The following is a 22084-nucleotide window of genomic DNA, read 5'->3' on the forward strand; positions in this document are numbered from 1 at the left end:
ATGACTGAAGGAAGAGAGCCAGAGAAGTCTCCCCCAGTTCCCTGCCTCCAACTGTCTCCCTGTTCTTCCTGTCTCAGATCGTTGGCAGGCTGCCCATATGGACATTTCCTATCTCAATTCCTATTTCTATTTTAAAACGTTCACATCACAAAGCAATCAGAGCATCTAAGCGAACATGGCCCTGAGTATTCAGACAGGAGAAGGAGTTTGTACACATGTGTACACACAGTGCTTTTAAATGGTGCTTTAAATGAGCAGTCCTGTGTCTCACTGTAATGAGAATGGAAGCCACTTTATATTCCCAATCTCATTTTCCTTTTAGGGTTTGGGAACACACGAAGCTTTTACAGGGGGGGGTGAATGTTCTGCCTAGCAACTTTTACAGGTTTTAACTACTCAGGCTGAAATCTGGCACAAGAATTGTGGTTGGTCTCTCCTTTCTATCAGTTGTCACCTATAATTATCCTCAAAACTGCAGTCTTCTCATGGAAGGACATTTATGTAGCAATGAAAAGCAGAGACGTGAAAGTCAGAGTACACAAAATTTATTTACAAAAAATTCAAATTACAATATAATACAGGGACTTTTTACACACAGAATTAGAAGAGTTTTCTACCGGAGGGTAAAGAAAAATATTTTTTTTTTAATAAACCACCATTTTCAGCTATTGTTATACAAAGTTGCAGAACATGCACCATTTGTCTTTACAAGGTTGTTGGTTTTTTTTAATATAATGTTTGCTAAGTGCAAATACTAAATTTCTCGCTCCACCTTTAAGGCAAGTAAAATGGGACACTGCAATTAATGATTAAAAAGTACCAGTCATAACATCAATAAGGGCCCACGAGACACACCTCCCCGTCTCCCTTTGAAGAACACTGGGGTTTTAAGGAAGGGGGCAAAGGGTAAAAAATGACCTGCAGCAGCGAGTTCCAGAGCCTGGGTCAACTGACTCAGGCTCTCGGGGTTCAAGACAGCAGTGTGCATGTTCAGGCGTGGACTGGAACCTGGGCTCAGAAACTGGGTGAGGGGGGAAGGGCTCAGATCCCGGGCTCTAGCCCATGCCTGAACATCTACACTGCTGTTTTGAGTACCGAGAGCCCAATTGGATGACCTGGGCTTTGAGACTCGCTGCTCGGGGTGTGGTTTTGCAGGGTACATGTACTCATAAAGACATCAGGTAAATGCAACACACAGAATTTTCTGTTTTTAATTGCGCAGTAAATGTAAGTGGAGAAACCTCCCCATTAACCCAACTGATGCGAGAAGACAATGGATGGCTCTAAAAATCACCAGTTAGGATTACAGGGAAGAAGAGGCCCCACATTTCTCTAGCCGCAGGACAATTCCTAGTCCAGAGCTTCCTTTGTGACAGGAGCCCTCCCAGACCCAAAGAGGACTGAAAGGTGAAAGGCAGGGACAATGCTGGGTGAAGAGCTGAGCTGATCTCTTTGAACTGCCTGTAGCTGCCCACAGGATCCCATGTTGGTTTCATACGATGGGCACTGACTTCTCTCCTAGCAGACACAAAATGGGCACTCACCATTGTGATAGTAGAAAGAATTCTCTCCTCCCCTTCAGCAGGATTCCTCTAGGACCTCCAACATACCCCCAGCAGGAGAGAGGCAACAGGCGTGCACACATGACAGGAACATCTCAGCAAGGACGACTCACCACCACACCTTCCCCAAACACTCCCTGCCTCCCTCTGGCATGACGATGGGAGTCAGGGGGCTTGCTATGCACCATCAAATCCAGAGGGTACAAAGTTTGCTCATGTAGTAGGAACCATTGCTTACCTTTAACACAAGACTAAGAACTGGCCAAGTACAGAGACTGGACCTCCCTGGGCTACTCTTAGTGCCTCTCCTCCCATGTCCAGCCTTTCCCTGCACAGGCAAAAATATATTAATAGGTATCTAAAAAAATGTATAAAAGCCAGGAGTTTATGCCAGGTCATTATTTTAGTTAATGGCCTGTATTATAGGGTTTCAATATGGCTGTGTGCAAAGGGCCATACCACTTTATTTTTTCATGGCGATAGACATTTGCTATACTACTGGTCAAGCACGGAGACGGACATTCATGTGATTGGCACAGTGCAGTAGAATCCAAATGCTCATGCTGGCCAAGCAGTTTTGCTGAACTCAGACTGACACAGAACTGGAAAAGTGGTAACTACTGGATAAAATTGAATCTTTCCACCCAAATTGGTGAGACACCATAAAATTAAACCTAACAAAAATTACAGAGGGTTGGTATCACCACCCACTTCAAAGATATGGCTCAGTTGTGAGTGATGGGTCTGATCATTTCCAGTTCTTTACTGTGGGAAGAGATGCTCACTACAGGAGTCTATTGTAGCTGTGGCAAGAGAGGCGCACATATGGCAAAAGACTCATAACCTGGGGAGAGCTTTCTGCTATGAAACCATTCCCAAATAATTTCTTCCTCTGCAACTGCACCTGCAGGAATGGGGGGGGAGGAGGGCAGAGCCTGGGGAAAGGCCTTCTATATTTAACTGGATTTGAAGGAAAAGTAATTGTGCTTGATAAGCAGAGTGGTTGGGAGTCCCTGTGCAACACATGAAGGCACAGACTCCCCAAAGGCACTGGGTGTTAGAATTTGTACCTGCTTCATTGGAGGCTTTCAAAGAGCAATTGCTTTATTTAGGAAGTACCAGTATGGAGATGAGGCAGCTGCAGACCCACTCCAATGGGCCAGGTTTGTACCACAGCCAGGGTTTGGATAGCCAGCTCAGTGATCACGATTTCCCAGACTCCCATTCCCCAAATAGCACTATTAGTGGACGCCGTACTACTGCCTGCCTAGGAAGCAAGCTAAGGTGACCACCCCTGTCCTGCGAGGGGAATTAGTACTTTCTTTAGAAGCCTTTAGGATGTCAGCGGAAGCCAGTTCCTAAACTAACCAGCTGTTTCAGCTCCAGCGCCCTCCCTCTCATGATGTGAAACTGAACCTCATCCCTTCCAAGACGACTCCAGATCAACTTTTGATCAGCACTGATTAGGTTCACGAGATGGGCATTCTGCCATGACAACAGCCCCTCGGCAGGGGATGCTCCATGCCGCGTAGAAATGTAGCTGTTAGCAGTACGTGTCTAAAGCATCATACAGGAGACACAGACTGATCTGTACCACACCCATGCTCATGCTGCTTTGTTTCAATAGTTACTACTTAAAAAAAACAAAAAACAAAAACAAACAAAAAAAACCCCTCCCAAGGGACTTTAAACTGTTTTTCTTTACACGTTGTACAACCAGACATAATGGACTATCTACTAACATGGTGTCAGGGCTTTTCTGCTCACATCCTAAGGTAAAATGAAGGGCCACTTGACAGAGGCAAAATTCACCCCACCCTGGCACTCCTGTTTGCCTGACTGAACTACTTCCTTAAGACCCTGCATCATGGCTCTAGCCTCCCAGCTGAGGATTAAAAAAAAAAAAAAAAAAAAAAAAAAAAGACTCCTTCTGAAGTACATTAGCCTTATTCCTTAATTGGCTGGACGGGTCACAGCATAGCATGGGGTGCATCACCTTGGGAGTAAGAGCCAAGGTTGATTGGCAGCCCTGGGCACCACTACGTGATTGCATTAGATGATGCAAAGCTGAGCTCCATCTCCAGTGTGGGCGCTGACCAGGCCGAGGGAAGGCAGGAGCTCCATTCTGTGCACAAGGCACATGAGGGATGGCACCTGCCAGGGTACATTCTTGAAGCAGGTTATGAAGCGGTGGGACTTGCTCTGCGTGCACAGCTGTCCCCACACTGCGGGAGCCTCGTGAAAGGGAAGGCATGCGGCTGAGTTCTTTCAACCTAACCACTGAGAAGCTGCAGAAGTTGCTACTAACTGCATATGTCAAATCTCCCCTCCACTCTCATCCCAAACACAGTGTGCTATCATGGCTGCCCATGGCTACTGAGGGGATCATTCAGTATAAGGTGCAGAATTAAACCTGAATAAAAACCAGCTGAGCAGCATTCGGTAAGCCACTACGTCCCCTAGACTATTTTTTAAATTAAAAAAATCTTAGCAGCAATGTCAACAAATAGTTAATGGTGTGGTTAACAAGTCTACATCAGCAACAGCACTTGAAAACCTGGAATAAACAGTTAACAGTGCATATTTCAGCCTATACACAACATCTGGGATTGAAGAAATTGTTTTATCAGCACCAACAAGTATGGAAACATCCATTGTGCAAACTCCTCCTGAAGATTATCCCACTACTGATAGCAATGTCCTCCTCTCTCAGCTTGCTGGGCATTGCTTGAGGCTGCCATATTCCTCCTGGGAGCATGCCCTACCCAAGACAGCACAGCCAGTCATCCTAATTTGCCCTCCCATGGCACAGGATGGCGTCTCCTGCCACTGCCAGTCACAGACTTCACAGAGTCCTGGTTCACTGCCTGCTCAATGCCCAAAGAGACACCGCTTGCAGAGAGGAGCTATGGGGAATAGCAACGGGGAAAATCTGACCGATGAGTGAGGCAAGGCAGACAAGGAGTTTTTACCTGTAAAGAAATCCTGTGTGTTAATTTACAAGGAGAGAAATCAAAGAGGGGAGATTAATTTGATCTGGTTCCTAACAGCAACAATAACTAACACCAAACACTTCGGGGGATGACTGTGGGATGAAGTGGTTGGTTGTTTTTGTTTTTTAACTAGACCACCACATTGATGGAAGGATATTCTCGTCCTCCACACTTTTTTTTTCTTAAAAGCTCTGTTCGAACCAGCCACTACAGCAAGGGTGTGTGTGTGTGTTTTGGGGGAAAGGCTTGTGCCTGCACAGCTGTAGCTCTAGCCTAACTTACCCATTTGACACAGGCAGCTTCAAGCCTTCTGCCCCCTCCTTCTATCACATCCTTCACTTTTCACACACTGTCGCCAAACAACATTATCCCCGAGTAGCATTCTGCTCCCAATTCTAGCCAGCCAGGGGCCGCTCCTCAACTCAGGTCACAGGTAAAGCAGACCCTGATTGCCTAAAGGGGTTTGCCACATTGCTTCGTAAAGGAAACTGGTTTCTTCTAAGCATCCCTGTTGCGAAGCTCAGCAGTAGTACAGGTTGAATTCTTCCCAAGCTGCATAAACTGATTTTTTTCAGAAGTTTATAAAATATGTTGAAAGGGGAATATTGCTGCTTCGAGTATGTATGTCTACACGAGAACTGTGGATGTGATTTCCAGCTTGGTCAAACATCCCTGCACCGCCTCTGATTGAGCTAATGTAGCCGTGGTGGCATGAGCAGCAGGACGGGTTAGCTGCCCTGAGAACGATCCCGTCAGACCCCACTGCCGCTCATGCCGGTGTGGCTATATTGCTATTTTTAATGCATGAGCTTGATCAAGCTAGCGCCGGTGTAGGTTTACCCCAACTGGAAAGTACGCCTCCAGGTCCACAGCAGCCGTACCTGAGCAATGACAACATCTCTGTAAATCAGTGTCCAGCCCCTTGTACAGTGATTTAAACATGCATGAAAAGCTTTGGGCCCAGGTTTTCAGAGCTGGATGTGTGCACACTGTGTATATATAGTTACCCCAGGCTTGTATGCACAACAGCACTAAATGTACACAGTTGGTTACATTTAACTGACCATGTGCACATGCAGTTACTGCAAGGGTGCACGCAAGTTGTGCACATACAGTTTAGCCCCCATGCAACTCTATGAATCTGGGCCTTCATGGTTATCTTCCAAACAATGTGTGTGTTTCTACCACCTGTTAAACCACATAACCAAGACTTTCAGAAATGATTAGCGAGTAGGTATGCCCAGCTTGAGACACTGAAAAGGACCCTGTATTTCAAGAAGTACTAGCCACTCATCCTCTGAAAAATCATGCCCCTTGAAGATGTCTCAAGTTCAGCACGCCAAATCAATCACCACTTCGGAAAGTCCTGGCCTGCAATACTAAGTCAGGTTGCAAAGTGGTTTGTAGCCTCTTTCTTTGAGCTGCTGTACTGTGGCATGAGGGGTACTTTGCAGCAAGATGGCTCCTGCATCCTAGCACTGGACTCTCACAATGACAGGTGCTTCTCAGCTAAGCATAATGGGTTGTAGATTTGCTAGTACAGACTCCTGTCCGATGTTAGGGCAAACGCAGGTGACAGTAAACGTTTGGGAATATTCTCAGCGTGATAAGCCTGAAGCTCAGATTCACTCCTCCTTCCCCAATATTATCCAGCCTAGAAAGAAGAGACAGATGAATCTTATTACCAGCACCTGAACAATTTCAAGCTTCCCCGCATCACCTTCTCTTCCTTTGCATTAAATAGATCGTGGCTGCTTTTGCAGATAGGAAGGCAAGTTTTTGGCACAATGGGTTAGTTCAATGGCTACATCTCTGCATAGCACACAGTATCACTTCCCTCTCTGTTGATTGAACAGTGTTTGTGAAACAGAAGCAGCTAAGACGCCTGTCCTAAGAAAGACCCTCAGATCTACTGGCCTGAACTGTGCAGCCCTTTACTCCTCTAAAGGCTGGGCAGCGTGGTTAGACGTTTCAATCGAAAAAATGGTTAGTTACAAGGATTTAAACACCATAGAAGCTTTAAATACTGTGTGTGGGGGGAGACGCTGTTCCCCTTGCAGCTGGTTAAAATGATGGGTTAAGTGGGAGGGCGATGGGGTGGCCTGTACGGCTCCTCGCTGCAGACTCCACTCTTAGTGCTGTTTGACTCAGGTCAGAATCGATGCCGAGGCTGCGGACCAAAGTGCATAGGCAAGTTGTGCTCCAGCTGAACATTGATCGGGGGGAAATCGTAGTTCATCCGCATGTTAGGCAATGGGGGCACATATGGGGCAGGGATAGGTCCTATGTTCAGGGGTATGTTGTTGTACATCGGGCGGACAGGAGGCAGGGGGAAGGGTGGATGCACAAAGGGATAAGGGGGCATTCGGGGTTGATGGAGGTTCTGAGGAACTGGTCTTGGGATGACTTCAACTCTCTGGATTTTCTCCACAGGCTTTTCCACGGGAGGGCCAATCCTCTTGAAACTGCTTTCTGCAAAGAAATTAAAAAGAGAACGTTAGAAGGACGCCAGATTGGAGCAGGAACTCCCCCCCTCTGCTCACCATGCCAGCTGTGGGAGCATGGGCTGTTCGTGTAAGGAGTGATAAGGAGCTCCTGCAAGAAGCAGGCACATTGTGGACAGATGCAGAGCAACCTTCTGCCAGGCAGCTCTACCACTGCATTTTGATCCTTCGCTTGCAGTATGTCCACCCTTCTAGCACTGAGTCTGATGGGCAGAGGCTTCCACATCTCCTGTGGGGAGTAACCCCTGGCTCTTGGAAGGACGGTTCCATACCTGCAGTAACTGGGATTCTTCAAGAAGATTTCTGGCAGGGGTAGCGTGCACCCTGGGCCTCTTCACCAACCCGACCTCAGTTAACATCGGCCTTGAACTGTGAGGGATTTGAGGACTCCGAACAGTGTGACACACATGGCAATTTCCTGCAATAGCTTTGGGAGATCTTACAGTAATAAGTTTATGGATCACTGTGGGCCAGGGATTGTATGCAACTCCATGGGGGAGAGTGACCACAGCTCTTCCAAGACCAGTGGGGGTGATTAGGCAAATTCACGCAGCTTGCAACAGTGCCAGAGAGATACCACCACAGGAGAGGCTCACATAGACCCGTTCAAATTGGATTTTCCAAAGACCGACAGACAAAAAGGATTTTTGGTTAAACAGCCTGAGTTTAAACTTACTCAGGGCCTTTTCTCAGGACAGGACCTTCTGTTCAAAGGGGGCCCCAAGCCTTCCAGGAAAGGGTTGGAAGGACCTTTGACCTATTGAGGCCCCATAAGACTGATGGGTAACTTCTGATAAACGTTTACACAAGTGCAGGAACTTTTATGGTTTCTAATACGTTTTATCTAAATTGCTTTCACTTTCAGAATAAACGCTCTTGCTTATAAAAAACCATGTGGTAACTCATAACTGCTGGCAACCGTTGTTCGTAAGCCTTCAGAGGGAAAGCAAAGCAAAGCACGGATGCTGGCCTGCTTAGCAGTCTTGCCTGCTGGGGATATTACAGCAAGGCAGGGAACAGTGAAAGACCCTGGTCAGAGGGAGAGAGCCAGGGGTCTTCGCCCAAGAAGCTGAGGAGCCAGGAACTAGAGTGGGTGCTCATGGTAGACCACGAGAGGGAAATGCAGGTGCAATTCCCCTGAGCTGTGACATAGGATCCATACTGACAACAGCTTGAAGAAACACTAATAACTGGAGGGCAATTAACCATGCTCTCTCCTTTGAGTACCTGTCAGTGTGGGTCCCACTGGGGTGACTGGCAAGTAGTATCTTCACGGGATGGTGAGAGTGATGTATCAGCTGGATCAGCGTGAAGTATCACTCTGCCAACGTTGGTGTCCACCCTGGCAGCCACGTTCCAGGCATAACATTTCACAGAAAACTCGGGGTTACTCCATGTCGGAGCCTTGCAGATCTCAGATGGGGCCTGTGCTCTGGTGGAGTGCACTTTGATATTCAGAGGGAGAGGTGTATCAGCTAGCTGATAGCAGGGGGAAGTGCACTATGTGATCCATGTGGAGATTCTCTGTGATAAAGTTGCTTGGCCTTTGGATAAGGCATAAAGAGCTGCAAAGAAGCAGGAAGACACCCTTAAAAACTGAGGCCACCTTGTCACTATAGAAGAATGTGTTATGTGGTCTGGTCATGAGAGCTTTAAGGTCACTGATTTTCTGAACTGAGGAAATGACCACTAGAAAGACCATTTGGAAAGTAAGGTTGGGTATGAAGCACTTTGACAGCCAGTCATCCAAGTACAGGTAGATGCAGATTCCCTGCCTCGATAAATACGCTGCCACTACTGGCAGGCATTTTGTGAATACAGCCTGTGCTGTGCAGAGTCGGAAGGGCAGAACCCTGTATGGATAAATGACTGGACCCCACTGTGAATCTGAGGTACTTCCTGAGGGCCAGATGGATCTCTCTGGGGAAGTTGGGAGCCATGAGCCTGTCTGGAGCCTGAAGAGAGAGGTGATGATGGCGACAAGCCTTACTATCCTGAAGCTGAGAGACTGTGCATGTATTTGTCGAGTCTCCTTGGGTTTAGGACAGGACAGAGACCCCCCATCTTCTCTACCCCCTTTCTTCAGAATAAGGAAATAAGCAAAAGCATCTTCCCCTGAATTCTACTGGAACCTCAATGAATCAATGAGGCTACTTCTGATTGCACTAGGCTCTTGTGAGGAGGGGAAGAGACAGGGAAGGGGCAGCCCTGGGTAATGACTCTCTAACACCCATCTGTCTGATGTAATGACAGCCCACACCTGGGTGAGGCGGCTTCCAAAGGTATCCAGTCAAATGAGCGCTCTGTGGTGGCTCCTGACCACACCAACAAATTTGCCCGCATGTCACAGGAGCAGGACGTGTTGCAGAGGAAAAAGGAAGTTGACACCCTTTGCTACGGTGCCCGTTTCTTGACATGGTACTCAGGATACCTGTGTGGTAAGATGGTGTCCACCATCTCAACTGTGGCTGAAGAAGTATGGCTTGTGGTACGATGCTGGGGTGTGAATTCCCAGAGAGCATAAGATAGCCTTTGAACGTCAGTGAGTGCAGAACTCAATCTGCTTGATGAATGGCTCTGTGCCTGCAAAAGGCAAATCTTCAACCATGGCCCGTACCTCTCTTGGGACCCCCGATGCTTGGAGCCATGATGATCTGTCATCGTTACCGTGGTGGCCGTAGACCTCTCCGCAGTGTTGGAGGCCTCCATCGCAGCTTATAGTACTGTCTTGTCTACCAGTTGACCTTCCTTCAATTATCTCTTAGCTCTATCTTGGGGGAGCTTTGCAAGGAAGCATGTCGCACTGTCCCAGATTAGGAAAACAGACTTGGACAGTAAGTTTTAGCAGTTAGCCACACAACTGTAGAAAGATGGAAGAATATGACTGTCTTCCAAACAGGTCAAGCTATTGTGGGTCCTTGTCCTTAGAAATACTCTCTCGACTAAGATTTCTCCTACATCGCCAAGAGGACTGAAGAGCTCAGAATGGGGTAAGCACAGAAGTACTCCAATTCCACTGGAGGCACTTGGTACCCCTGAGTTACCCATTATGCAGTGGATGTTCTTGGGGACAGTGTCTGCCATAGGGCCATGGCTGGTCAAGAAGTCCCTCTTTTATGGAGAGTGTGATCCTGGCTGGACCAGCAGCTGACAGAATGTCAAATAGCTTGTGGGATTTTTCTGACATCACTTGTACCTCCAGAGTTTCTGCAATCTGCATACGGAACTTGTCAGGTGCTGATACTGGTGCCATGAATATCAACTGAACAGGGGGTGAAGATGAGATGTCCTTAGGAGGAAAGGTGGGGTGCTGGTTTTGCTCTGTTCCAGTTCCTCTTGATACTTCAGCCTGGGTGGTCTGGCCAGAGATGAAGAACAGAGTAACCTCCTTCTTGAATGTGGAAGAAATTGGCTCCTGGATGTCTGAAATGGTGCACCCCAGTAACCACAACAGGGCCACAGTGGCATGGGATACGAGCATGGTTGGCTCACTAGGTACTGGCCAGGTCAGTGCTCGTCTAGACAAGGCCTGTAGTGGAATTCAGCAAACCTTTCCGTGGTATTGACCACTGCCTTGAGGGGAGAGGGTTCTTTACTCAAAGATGGGGAGAATGCATGCCCTGTTGATAGTGAAGAGGGGAGGACTCTTTTAGGAATGGTGCCAATATAAATAGCACTGAGCACATGGCATTTGTACCAGTACTAGCAGATGCTTCAGTAATGGTGGTTGTCCTGGTTCTCCTCTAGGCTAGTCCTCAAAAGGTCAGTGTCAACACTGAGAGGTGCAGTCCTGGAACTGGGGGACTTGTGAGCCATAGTTTTGTGTGCCATAGGCTGCTCCATTTCCCCAGCCCTCAATGCCATGGAGCGCCTAGTGGATTTGTCTCCAGCGGCTTTGCATTGTCTATCCTTATTGCAGGACACCAATCTCTGCCTGTATAGTCGGAGCTAACCCGCATCAGTACCGGACCTTCAGTGTCAGAAGTGATGCTGCCTGTTTTGATGCTGATGTGTTTTGGGTGCTGGAGGCAACTGTGTTGGTTCCTCATTCGGTGTCATCTTTTCTGCGCCCGTCTTGGGCATAGCCTGTCTGGTGCGTAATGCTGGCTTGTCTACCAGCAGGATCTTAGAGCTAGTCTCTCCAGGGTCTGAGGAGACCTCGCATCTCACACATCCTCAGGGAAAGTGACAGGCACAGTGAGAATCTGCTAGATATGGTGACTCTAGACAGAAGGTGTGCTTACCTTGTTCATCTTTTAAAGGGGTTAGCCCTTCACAAAATGGGCAGGACTTAAAGCTCACAACTTTGAGTTTGCCATGCTAAGGAGCTCTGTACAGCTGGGCATGTGTACACTTGGGGTTTGGCTATCAGTAAGTGGTCCAGACAAGTCAATATGATTACAGTGGTTGAAGATGATGATCATAATAAAAAGTTCTGAATAATTCACTTTACAGAAAATGTAGTCAAAGTTATGAACTAGCAGGTCAGGCACTTGCTAGGTTCTGTCACGTTGCCAAGGGCCGTAAGAAGGAAATGGGAGAGGGTTGTGTCCACCTCGCCTTGTTTGCCCTCATATGGAGCAAGAGGAGGCATGAGGAGGACACATGTGCAGCCCTGATGACATTGCTCCTCAAATTTCCTGTCTTGCACGCATGAGGTGCATGCAAGCCGCAAGTGGGATCTACAGACACATCCTCTGAGAAGAACACTGATTTATAATTACATCCTATGTTTAATTATAGCTCCTGGTGCACAAGATGTTCAGAGAGCCGCTCTGCTTTTAGGAGGTGCTGTGAAGCACTAGCTTGTCTAGTAGACTTTTGCAGAGAAAAATGTCTCTTCGGCATTACGCTATTTTTGAATCGGTAACAGTTTCTGACATCTAAGGAATTTTCCGCTCTTCCAGAGTCCCCTCCCAGCTGCTCCCACAGAATATTTAAAAGCACACTACTGTGGACTCCTCTCCCTTTCCACGCCACACCCATATGGGTAGAACCCCATATTTAGTCACCCTTGGCTCCAGTGCAGGGAATCCCTCATCCACCATAAGTGTCTAGGCCCCGCATATTTTAGGATTTGACAATGAGGAGTACAAGGGAAAGCCCTAGTTGGGAGACACTAGTTTGATGGCTTTCCCTCAATTTGGCTCCTAATTCATCTTTATTTAGGTCTTCTGATCGTCCTCTGCTGCTCCCTGCCTTTATTTTCATTTTATTTTGAAGACCAGAACCTGTCAGAATTCACATAATTTAGTTGAGAGAGACAATAGATTTTTGGACTGAGAAGTCTGATTTCTTTCTCACTCTTCCTTGGAGGGAGCTCTTGGAGCCTATTTTCTCTCCCACACTGCCCAAGAAAAGGTGGATTGCAGAGTCTCCTGCCTTGCGTGGCCCATAAGCTGCAGCAACAGGGAGAGTACTGGACTAGATAGGGCACAGGCATTTTCAACCAGTGTCACCTAGACCTGCTCTGACCATCCCCAGAGGTAACAGCTTGAGCTCTACAAGATCCCTGTGCCCTGTCTATACTAGCATTCCCACCACTGGCAGTGCAACAGTGGGAGATTACCTAAGAAAAAAAAAGGCTTGCATAGAGACAGCGTTTGGCATCATATATTGTAGCCACCACCTTTCTGGCTAAGGTCTAGAAAAAATTTCCTTTAGAACCAATTGAAAATTCCTTAATAAGCCAAAGTGGTCACTTGAGAGATTAAACACCCCCTTCTCAGGCAATCCCAATATCTATAAGACGAGAACCAGAAAACAAACTAGTTCCTCCATGGCAGATCAGAGTCACTAGCTACTATGGACCCAGCTAAAGCAGTTAAAAGTTTTTGTACAATATGAAACCAACAAACTTCTGTAGCAATGCCACAAGTGAGACTTACTTATGAGAGTGCTGTTACTAAGAGGGAATTTGCAAAGAGCCTGGCCTTTGAAGATGCCATGAGGAGCCAGAGACTCACCAGCAGCTGAGAAGCTCTTGTGCTCTCCTGGTGCCTCCACACTGCACCCTTGGATCCCCAGTTTTGGATGAGAGCAATTACATGACCTACCTCCATTTTTCTTCTTTTGCTCCTCTTCAGCCTCCTTCTGAATCTCCTGGATTATCTTCTCATCATCTTCCTAAATTACAAGAAAAAAAACCCAACAGGTTAATAAACCAGTTACAGCTGCAAGCAGATCTCTGCAATTTGACCAGTGCTAATGCAGGTTTGTGTGCATGTAGAGATTAGATGCCTGTTGTTAAAACTGAAACTGGTAGAGTGGTTCTCTTTTGCTGACAAAGTCTAGGGTGGTAGAATAGCATCAACAATACAGTATGGCAGTACAGACTCTGTACAGAATCCAAGCCTACTCCACAGAGCATAACTAAGAGGCATATATATGATTCCTTTTCAGCTGGATCAGTGTTAAAATTCAGTAGCTCAACAAACCAGAGAGCAGCAACTAAACTCTCTCTCCTGTCCATCTGAAGAGTTGTTGGAATGCTACTCATCTTTTAACATGGCAATAGGCCATTAAATATTTACATTATATCAACAACTCTAGAGTGGTAGGCCCAACAAGTGGATTTAACAACTTAAATCCTGGCTCTAGTAGCTGAACGTTGCAATAATGAGTCCATTTAGATCTTATCTTGGATTCTGACACATTCTAACTGTTTTTTTAAAGCCAGCTAGAAGTTACAGTGAGAATGTTCAATTATACTACATAAAGGGGTTTGCAGTGTTGTTGTAGCTGTGTTGGTCCCAGGATATCAGAGAGACAAGATAGTCTGAAGGAGAGTTCTGTGTAGCTCAGAAGCTTGTCTCTTTCACCAGCCCAAGTTGGTCCAATAGGAGATATTACCTCACCCATCTTGTCTCTCTAATGTAAAAGATTTGAGAGAGCAAACTCAGGACTAAAGTGTCCCTCCACATCCAGCCAGCATGTGCACACTGGGTCCTCCAATAACTTTCTCACTTCTTTTGCTCCTCTGCAGCCTCCTCCTGAATCACTTGCGTTATCCTTCTGCACCTTCTGGTTTAGCGATAGCTAGACAAATGAAGCGATTATGTCTTGTGAATCCTAAACACTCCGACAGTTACGGGTGGCTAACAGCCGGTATTTGTTTAGATTGCCCTTTTCATAAAAGGGATGGTTGGTTGTAGATCCTAAGTTTGGATTTATGGCTGTGATTCTCTTAAACATTCTTTGTAATATTACACTGAGGCTACTTTCTGCCACCCACTGGAGGCTATCCAGGTGAAACACTGATCCCCTATCATTCTTTGGGAAGAGCAGGAAATAAGCATTCTGGTCAGCAGCTCTTTTCTCAACCATAGTTTCTAAGATCTAAGGCTGAGGCTGGGAACTATTGCAGGACACAGAATATCTGCATTAGTCAGAAAGCACTTGGGGGTCCATTTGTGAAAGAAACAAAATTATGTTCTGTTCAGCTACTAACAGGTGATTGCAGTTGGATATATGGGGAATTTAAACAGTACATGCCTATCAATATGCATGGCTCTAGTTAATTCTCTCCATCTTGTTTCCATTACTGCAAAACCCATACATTTCTTCTTGCAATTTTTTAATGTGGAAAAACTCTTGTATTTTGGAAAGTGCTTGGGAAATGCCTGTGAAATATGAGTGTGTATGTACAAAAATGACTAAGTTTTGCCAACTTCCTGATTCAGAACTAGTCGTCCAGTACGTGTCTAGCAGCAAAGATGGCTAAGCTTGTTCAGGATGTGTTTGTGTGTGTGTGTGGTGGAGGGGTGGGGGGTGGGGTGGGGGGTGGGGGAGAGAACCTAATTATCCTTGGGAAACTTTATCCTAATCTGAAGAAAGCCATCAAGCCTGATTCCTTCCCTCTCTTTGATTATTCTTCTGAGTCAGTGGTTAATTTTTAGTCTTTCCTAAATACTTTTTCAAATGGGCTGCTTCCATGGATTGTTAATGATAGTCTATATACTGCCCTGAAAGTGCTGAAGCACAGCTGTTTTATGGAGTAAGTTTACCATAAATCATACACAAGCTTCTAATTACCCACTGACTCTGAACTACAGGTATTGGATTGCTGTTTTCCCTGGCTGTTAGGGTCACAGGACATAATGTATAGTTAGCAATAGGCAAACAGAGTTCAAAGGCATATCCAAAGTGTTCACTTTTTATCTTAATCTCTGGCCTAGAATTCTCAAGCTATCACTATTTTCCATTTTCAACTGGGTTAAAATACTACTGAAATAGCTGGTTCTCATGCAGTATTTCCACTTTTTGCAATAGCTGCACCTGAAAATTTGTATATAAAAGAACATGTAACTACTTCTGTTACCTTACCCTGCCCTCATCCCACACCAAAAGGTATAGCATGCAACTTATTTTATCCTAAGTAGTGCACCCACCCCAACAACATGCAATTGATAGGTTCTAGCTAGGAGCTGTATACCAGCTCTCTGACGTTAAGAGTTTGGGGATAAACCTATGGAATGCTCTCCCTAGAACAAGTTGGTCCTATTATGAACATGATGCAGTTTTACCACCACTCAGCAAGGAAAAATTCATTTTTTGGCAACTTCTACCCCCTGAGCAAAGAGAAAACTGCATGTGTCATTTAACAAAATCCCAAAGCCCTGCCGACTTGCAGAATTTCTCTGTACGTTGTGGACTCTGACTCTGCAGACGCTTGTCACAGTAGCTCAATTCTCTGAATGACATCTGAAGCGGGTACATCAACAGTGCAAGTTCCATCTGCTATGAGAGCCTACTACAGAGATTCAGTTCTGGTGTCAAAACTGGAAAAATTTCAACCACTGCAGTCCGAGTAACTAACTAGCCAACCACCATACTGCAGTTATTCACTGCCTCAAGTGCCAATTAGCCCATTAGGACTACCTGAGACAATATTCAGATGATGTAATAGTGTACTCATCCAATGCTCGGAGAGCTTGACTTTTTTAAAAATACACTAAAATAGAGCTGACAATTCCCCCAGATCAACTCAAATACACAGCAACGCGATCAATTAAAAATTAACCTCACACACAATCCCCAGGGTCCCCCCACCAGCTCTCTTTGCCACTCATTTCCTGGTGAACCAGAGAGGAAAGGCAGGCCTTGCAGCACATCCTGGGGACTAACAAATTCTGGCTGTTGCAGACCAAGTTCCAGAGTCTTGGGATCCTAAGGAACGCTCTGCCAGCCACGCCCTCTCTTATACTGAAGGGGCTTCAGTTCAGAGGTCTCAGCTAACTGCAACTGCGGCAGCATAACACAGGGAGAAATGGAATCTCTCAGGTAGGTAGGCCTCAGGCCACTTACGGCTTTATAGAGCCAAACCAACACCTGAAGATCAGTCCAGAAACCCAAAAGCAGCCAAATGCAGGTCACAGAGCACAGGTTTAATATGCTCCCAGCAAGAGACACTGCTTAACAAGTTAGTCGCTGAATTCCGAAGCAGTCGGGCAGCAACAAAGCAGTCAACTTTTCCATTGTGAAATCCAATTTTCAGGAATATTTATAATTAATTCCACATTTTGTGCACTGCAAAGCCTCAGCCTAGAACAGCTTTGCATCCATCTTCTAGAAGTGTGATGTCTACTAATTTAAGTGTACAAAAATTGCCAACAAAACACACTTTCCCACTTAAAATCAAAACCCTGCATTAAAACATTAGATTTGGCAAGTGCTTAATGCAGTTTCGGTATTCGGTACTTAAGAAAAATGCGTACCAGCTGGAATACTGAGGCACAAAAACTGATGCAATGTGTGAGCAATAAAAGAGACTGGAGGACATTTTTGTGGAGGAAAGCGAACACCAAAAGCGCTGGCTGTTTATATATGCAGTTACGGGTCAGAATTAAAATGTGAAAAACAATTCTTACTCCAGACCTTAGTGCTGAAAATGACCATCACCTACAACAGGAATGCTTTCACATTTTATTGCTATACCCCATAAGCAGAAGCTTATGATTATGATCCCTAGATAATTAAAAGAACAGACTAAAGTTGTACGTAGGCAAAGCTATTCCCCCCACTCCAACCTCCCAAAAAACAGAACACTTCTCTCTAGTGCTTCACCTGCAGCTGTTCTTTGCTCTGAAAGCACATCCAGTGTCACTTCCAGTGTGATGTTCCAACATGGTTTAGCACCTGTGGTATTGAATACATTCTGCAATGGAGATGCTTCCTTTGGGCATTTATGACCACAGACGTTGTTATTGGCACAACAGGTGTTCAATAGATTTCCCCCCCTTTTCCCCTTTTGTAGTGTATACACAGATTTATCAGTCCTTTTTAGTTCTTAAGAGAAGTGACATAAATACTAGTAAATTATGCAGCACTAAATGGGATTGGAAATTTAACCACTCTCTTTGTACTTGAACTGCAGAACTTGATGGAAACAGCAAACAAAAGGTACACTGACAGACGCTCAAGAAAAAAAAAATATTGATAGAAGGCCATGCATGAAGCAAGCAGTACCACTCTAGGTCATTGCCACCACTGCAAATACCTGTATCAAAAAAGAAGGCAATATGGAAGATGTTGAGCGCTAAACTTGCCATAGGAGGTTGCAACCCTGGATGAGCACCCCTTTTAGATGCTCACCAGGATGCTGTAACAGATCCAAACCTTGGATCCCACATGATTTTAAACTTGCAGGGTCAGAAGTATTATCTCTGGGTCTCTAAGCATGCTCTCAATGCAGAACCTCTATCTAGCACCCATTCCTGGGATATTGGACTGCACAGGCCCTGAAATTAATGCTGGTCATCCCCAATTTTCCTAGTAGCAAATGCATGATCCCCAGAGCTACACCAAAGCTGTGGACTCTTTGAATTACTGTTTCATCCTTCAGAGACTATGTGACAGGTAAAGCAACGGATGAACAGATTTTGCAAAAGAATTTCTACATCAAACACTCTACTCATAGACTAAGTAATGAGACACACAGATCTATGGAAAAATAAAATATGTGCATATAAAACTCTCCCTCTGGTGTCTTTACCGCTCAGAAAGCCCTGTATGTTTTGGTCAGTCCTTTCAGGGTTCCAGGACCTTCTTCACCCTCTCCCCAGTCTTGCCTTCTTGATCTGGTAAGTGAGAGCATCTCCCTTTTATAAAAGTTCCAATCCCCCCTTGTCAGGGGATGCCCTTCTCCTCCAAGAAGCTTCAAATCCATGGTCAGGTGATTTGTTGCTTTGTTACAGCCCACCTGAAGTCCACCCTGGGAAAACTGGTGCCCCTGGACTTCAGTCAGCTCATTGTGTTAAGGTGTTTCCATTTGAAAGTAAGACCATCCAGGTTAATGTCTCTTGATTGTTCTCCTAGTGGGCATACAGAGCCCTTGCTAACACTTCCTGCAAATCCAGTCCAACATGAAGGTTAAAAAAAGGCAAAAAGGAAGGCACAGTGCATTTTAGAATCAAAACTATGTTCATAAAACAAAATGAAGTTTACAGAATGATGAAGACGTATCCAGACATACACTGATCTGTCATGCAGAGCTTCTGTGAGGAGTAAGCACCAGTGAACCAGTTTACAGACTGGAAGAAAATAATTTTTCACACTAGAGATTTATCCTGTGAAACTCACACAACAACAATTGAGAGCAAGAGTTGGGGGAAGAAAAACAGTACTGGACATCTGCATGGATAACAAGAACATCCAGAATTCTACTTGGAAGGATTAAAAGAATGAGAGTTCTAGAAAGGATATAAAATCTTCTTGCTTCTGGTCATAAACCAACCTCTAACTGAAGGGAATTGAGAAGAAACTTCTTAAGGGCAAGTTATTCCATAACTGCCTGCAGCCTTTCTTGCAACTTCCTCTAACGCATCTGGTCCTGGCTATCGTTTGAGACAGGATGCTGAACTATATGAACTGCTAATCGCATCTGATCTGGCAATTTTTGTGAGCCTATAATTGCTGAAGTGTTAATTAGGTTCCAAAAAAAAAAAATGTACCCAATGTTTCCAGGCGCGATAAAACCTATTCACTTTCAAGGACAAAGTATCCCCCTTCCCCCAAGAAAGTAAACAAGGGGCTAAGACTCTGCACCCTTACTCGTATTTAGACTTGAAATTAGATGAAGGTTTTAACCAGAGGAGTGACGTTCTGGAACAGCCTTCCAAAGGGAGCAGTTGGGGCAAGAAACCTAGCTGGCTTCAAGACTGAGCTTGATAAGTTTACAGAGGGAATGGTATGATGGGACAGCCTAATTTGGCAATTGACTGATTTTTTACTACTAGCGGTAAATATGGTCAATGTCCTGTGAAGGGATGTTAGATAGGCTGGTTCTGAGTTATTACAGAGAATTCTTTCTGTGTGTCTGGCTGGTGAGTCTTGCCCACATGCTCAGGGTTTAGCTGATTGCCAAATTTGGGGTTGGGAAGGAATTTTCCCCCGGGGAAGATTGGCATAGGCCCTGGGGATTTTTCACCTTCCTCTGTGGCCTGGAGCAGGGGTCACTTGCTGGTGGATTCTCTGTACCTTGAAGTCTTTAAATCATTATTTGAGGACTTCAGTAACTCAGCCTTAGGTTGGGAGTCTATTACAGGAGTTGGATGGGTGCAGTTCTGTGGCCTGCGTTGTGCAGGAGATCAGACTAGATAATTATAATGGTCCCTTCTGACTTTATAGTCTATGAGTGTATATGATGTGCGTCAAAGTAAAGCAGCAAGCACAATCACTATTGTTTATTAGTGTTATACATCCCAACGGATTTAATGAGGAAATCGCTTAGCTTCCTCTACAGCACCAAGAATGGTTCACACATTAAGATCAAGGAGGCACAGGATCCATTTCGGTGGTGATGGGGGCGGTGGGGGCTTTGCCATAACTTGGCCCTTCTCTTCTCCCATATAAAATATAAATGAAATAAGGAGGTGCCAAGTGAAAAGCAATTAGGCCCTGAGGGGATTCTTTTACATGCAATGATTGCAGACACCACATGATGATGACAAAAGTTACCAGAGACCTACCAAAATATTCTGCATTTTAAATGGCAATACGAACCTGAAATCTGGCCCAGAACCCAATAGGTGGGGTATGCAAACAGTGTCTCACCAAGTTCTACCAGTCAAACGAAAGACACGTGACACAGAGGATAGAACAAAGGAGAGTGCTGAACTGTTAAGATGGCCAGTCTTTTACTTTGAGGAGAAGGTTCCAAAACAAGGGAAGGATCTAGTTACAGCCTAGAGAAAGAAGGCTTTTCCTTTGCAGCTTCCCTTTGAGTTCAGAGGAATGGAGAAAGCATTACATGAAGCACAGAGGAAAAGGATGGCTCTGATTTCGAGCTCGTGGCAGATTCGTGGAGAGATTAAATAAAGCACTGGATTCAGTTGCTAGGGAAAGCACCCTTCCTTGCAACAAATGGGAAGCAAATTCTGACGATGGTTTTGAGGAGGAAAAGAACACACAGCTACTGCCTGGGCAGCAGTGTGCATGCACACAGCAAGGCCAAACACATCAGGAAAGAGAAACTGCAGTGTCAAAGGATAAAGGAAGGATTCACGAGTCACATACAGAGGCTAACTCCCAACCGCAGCTCCCAAAATAGAACCTATCTTACCCCAGAACAAAAATGCTCTCAATGAAGCTTTTCAAAATACTGTTTTATCTACAGGGTTTTTTGTACCGTCTTTAATTAACGAATGTCACAGAAAAATGTCTGCCAGCCTCATGCAAAAGGAGAAAGGACAGTCCCACTAATTATTTCTGGGCTGAGTTTCTTTTTGCTTCAGAAAAAGGACTCAATGGGTTTATCCACCAGAGCCTCCCTTTCTGGGTTTTTTAATGCTCTCTCTTCTCCATGTATGTGTGGCCACAGCCGTTATTAATAAACTTGAAATGATTTCATGAAAGAGGCTTCCAAAGGATTAAAGGTTTGGTTTCAAATCATTCCCAGATCAGCTGTGGAGAGCCTGAGCAACGCCAGGCGCAGACTATTTCTCATGTGTTCCTTCGTGCAGCAGGAAAGGAGGATAAAGGCCGTTCTATGTCATAACTGAGACACGGTAGATGCAGTACTGCAGGAACAGGAGGGTGCTGCTATAGAACACATTGGCCTATGAACATAACAATGGCCATAGTGGGTCAGATCCAGGGCCCATCTAGCCCAGTATGCAGTCTTCCGACAGCAGCTGGTGCCAGATGCTTCCCAGGGAATGAACAGAACAGGGCATTTTATCAAGTGATCCACCTCCTGTTATCTAGTCCCAGCTTCTAGCTGTCAGATATTTAGGGATACCCAGAGCATAGGGATGTCCCTCTGATCATCTTGGCAAATAGCCATGGATGACCTATCCTCCCTGAATTTATCTAATTCTTTATTGGCCTTCACAACATCCCCTGGCAACAAGTTTCACAGGTTGACTCTGCATAGCGTGATGCCCTCAAAGAATTCTAATACATTGGTGAGGCATGATTTCCCTTTACAGAAGTAGTGTTGTTGACTCTTCCCCAACATACCATATTCATCTATGGGTCTGATAATTCTGTTCTTTACCATAGTTTCAACCATTTGCCTGACATTGAAGTTAGGTTTACCAGCCCATAATTGCCAGGATTGCCTCTAGAGCCTTTTTGGGGAAAAAACCCAACATCACATTAGCTATTCACTAGTCATCAGATACAGAGGCTGATTTAAGCAACAAGTTACATAATAGAGTTAGTAGTTCTGCAATTTCATATCTGAGGTCCTTCACACCTCTTGGGTGAATACTATCTGGTTCTTGTGACTTACTACTACTGGCTTTATCAATTTGTTCCAAAACCTCCTTTACTGACACCTTAATCTGGGACAGTTCCTCAGATTGGTCACATAAAGAGATGCAGTGTTATTAAAATAAACAGACATTCAGTTTCGAGGGGCCTGTGTGGATGATATGCAATAACCACAGTATTATGACTAAGGTATTTTAGAGTTTGTGTAGACAAAATTGGATTTTAGAGAGGTTTAGGTTTTTTCCCCCCCCCCAGATTCCCTGCCCCAAGCAGAGTTAAGGTTGTCTGAGTCCCTTAATTGCACAATTAA

At 45.2% G+C, this 22084-nt stretch overlaps 1 protein-coding gene across 6 annotated transcripts in view; it reads right to left on the reverse strand.

The window, feature by feature from the left end:
• Nucleotides 1-529: 529 nt before the first annotated feature.
• Nucleotides 530-22084, reverse strand: part of RNF216 (ring finger protein 216) — a 113461-nt gene continuing 91906 nt past the window's right edge. For 5 of the 6 annotated variants that reach the window (XM_067534163.1, XM_067534161.1, XM_067534166.1 and 2 more), the window contains 2 exons: nucleotides 13116-13185; nucleotides 530-7027 (listed from right to left, as the gene is read on the reverse strand). In XM_067534163.1, the coding sequence (XP_067390264.1) occupies nucleotides 6708-7027; nucleotides 13116-13185 (390 nt within the window). In that variant the 3' untranslated portion in view covers nucleotides 530-6707. The remainder of the gene's footprint in view (nucleotides 7028-13115; nucleotides 13186-22084) is intronic. The other variant, XR_010917313.1, reaches the window with a different exon arrangement.

This window comes from Emydura macquarii, unplaced genomic scaffold (genome assembly GCF_026122565.2).
Source record: "Emydura macquarii macquarii isolate MOO-44397 ecotype Brisbane River unplaced genomic scaffold, CSIRO-AGI_Emac_v2 contig_3390, whole genome shotgun sequence".
Classification (NCBI taxonomy): domain Eukaryota; kingdom Metazoa; phylum Chordata; order Testudines; family Chelidae; genus Emydura; species Emydura macquarii.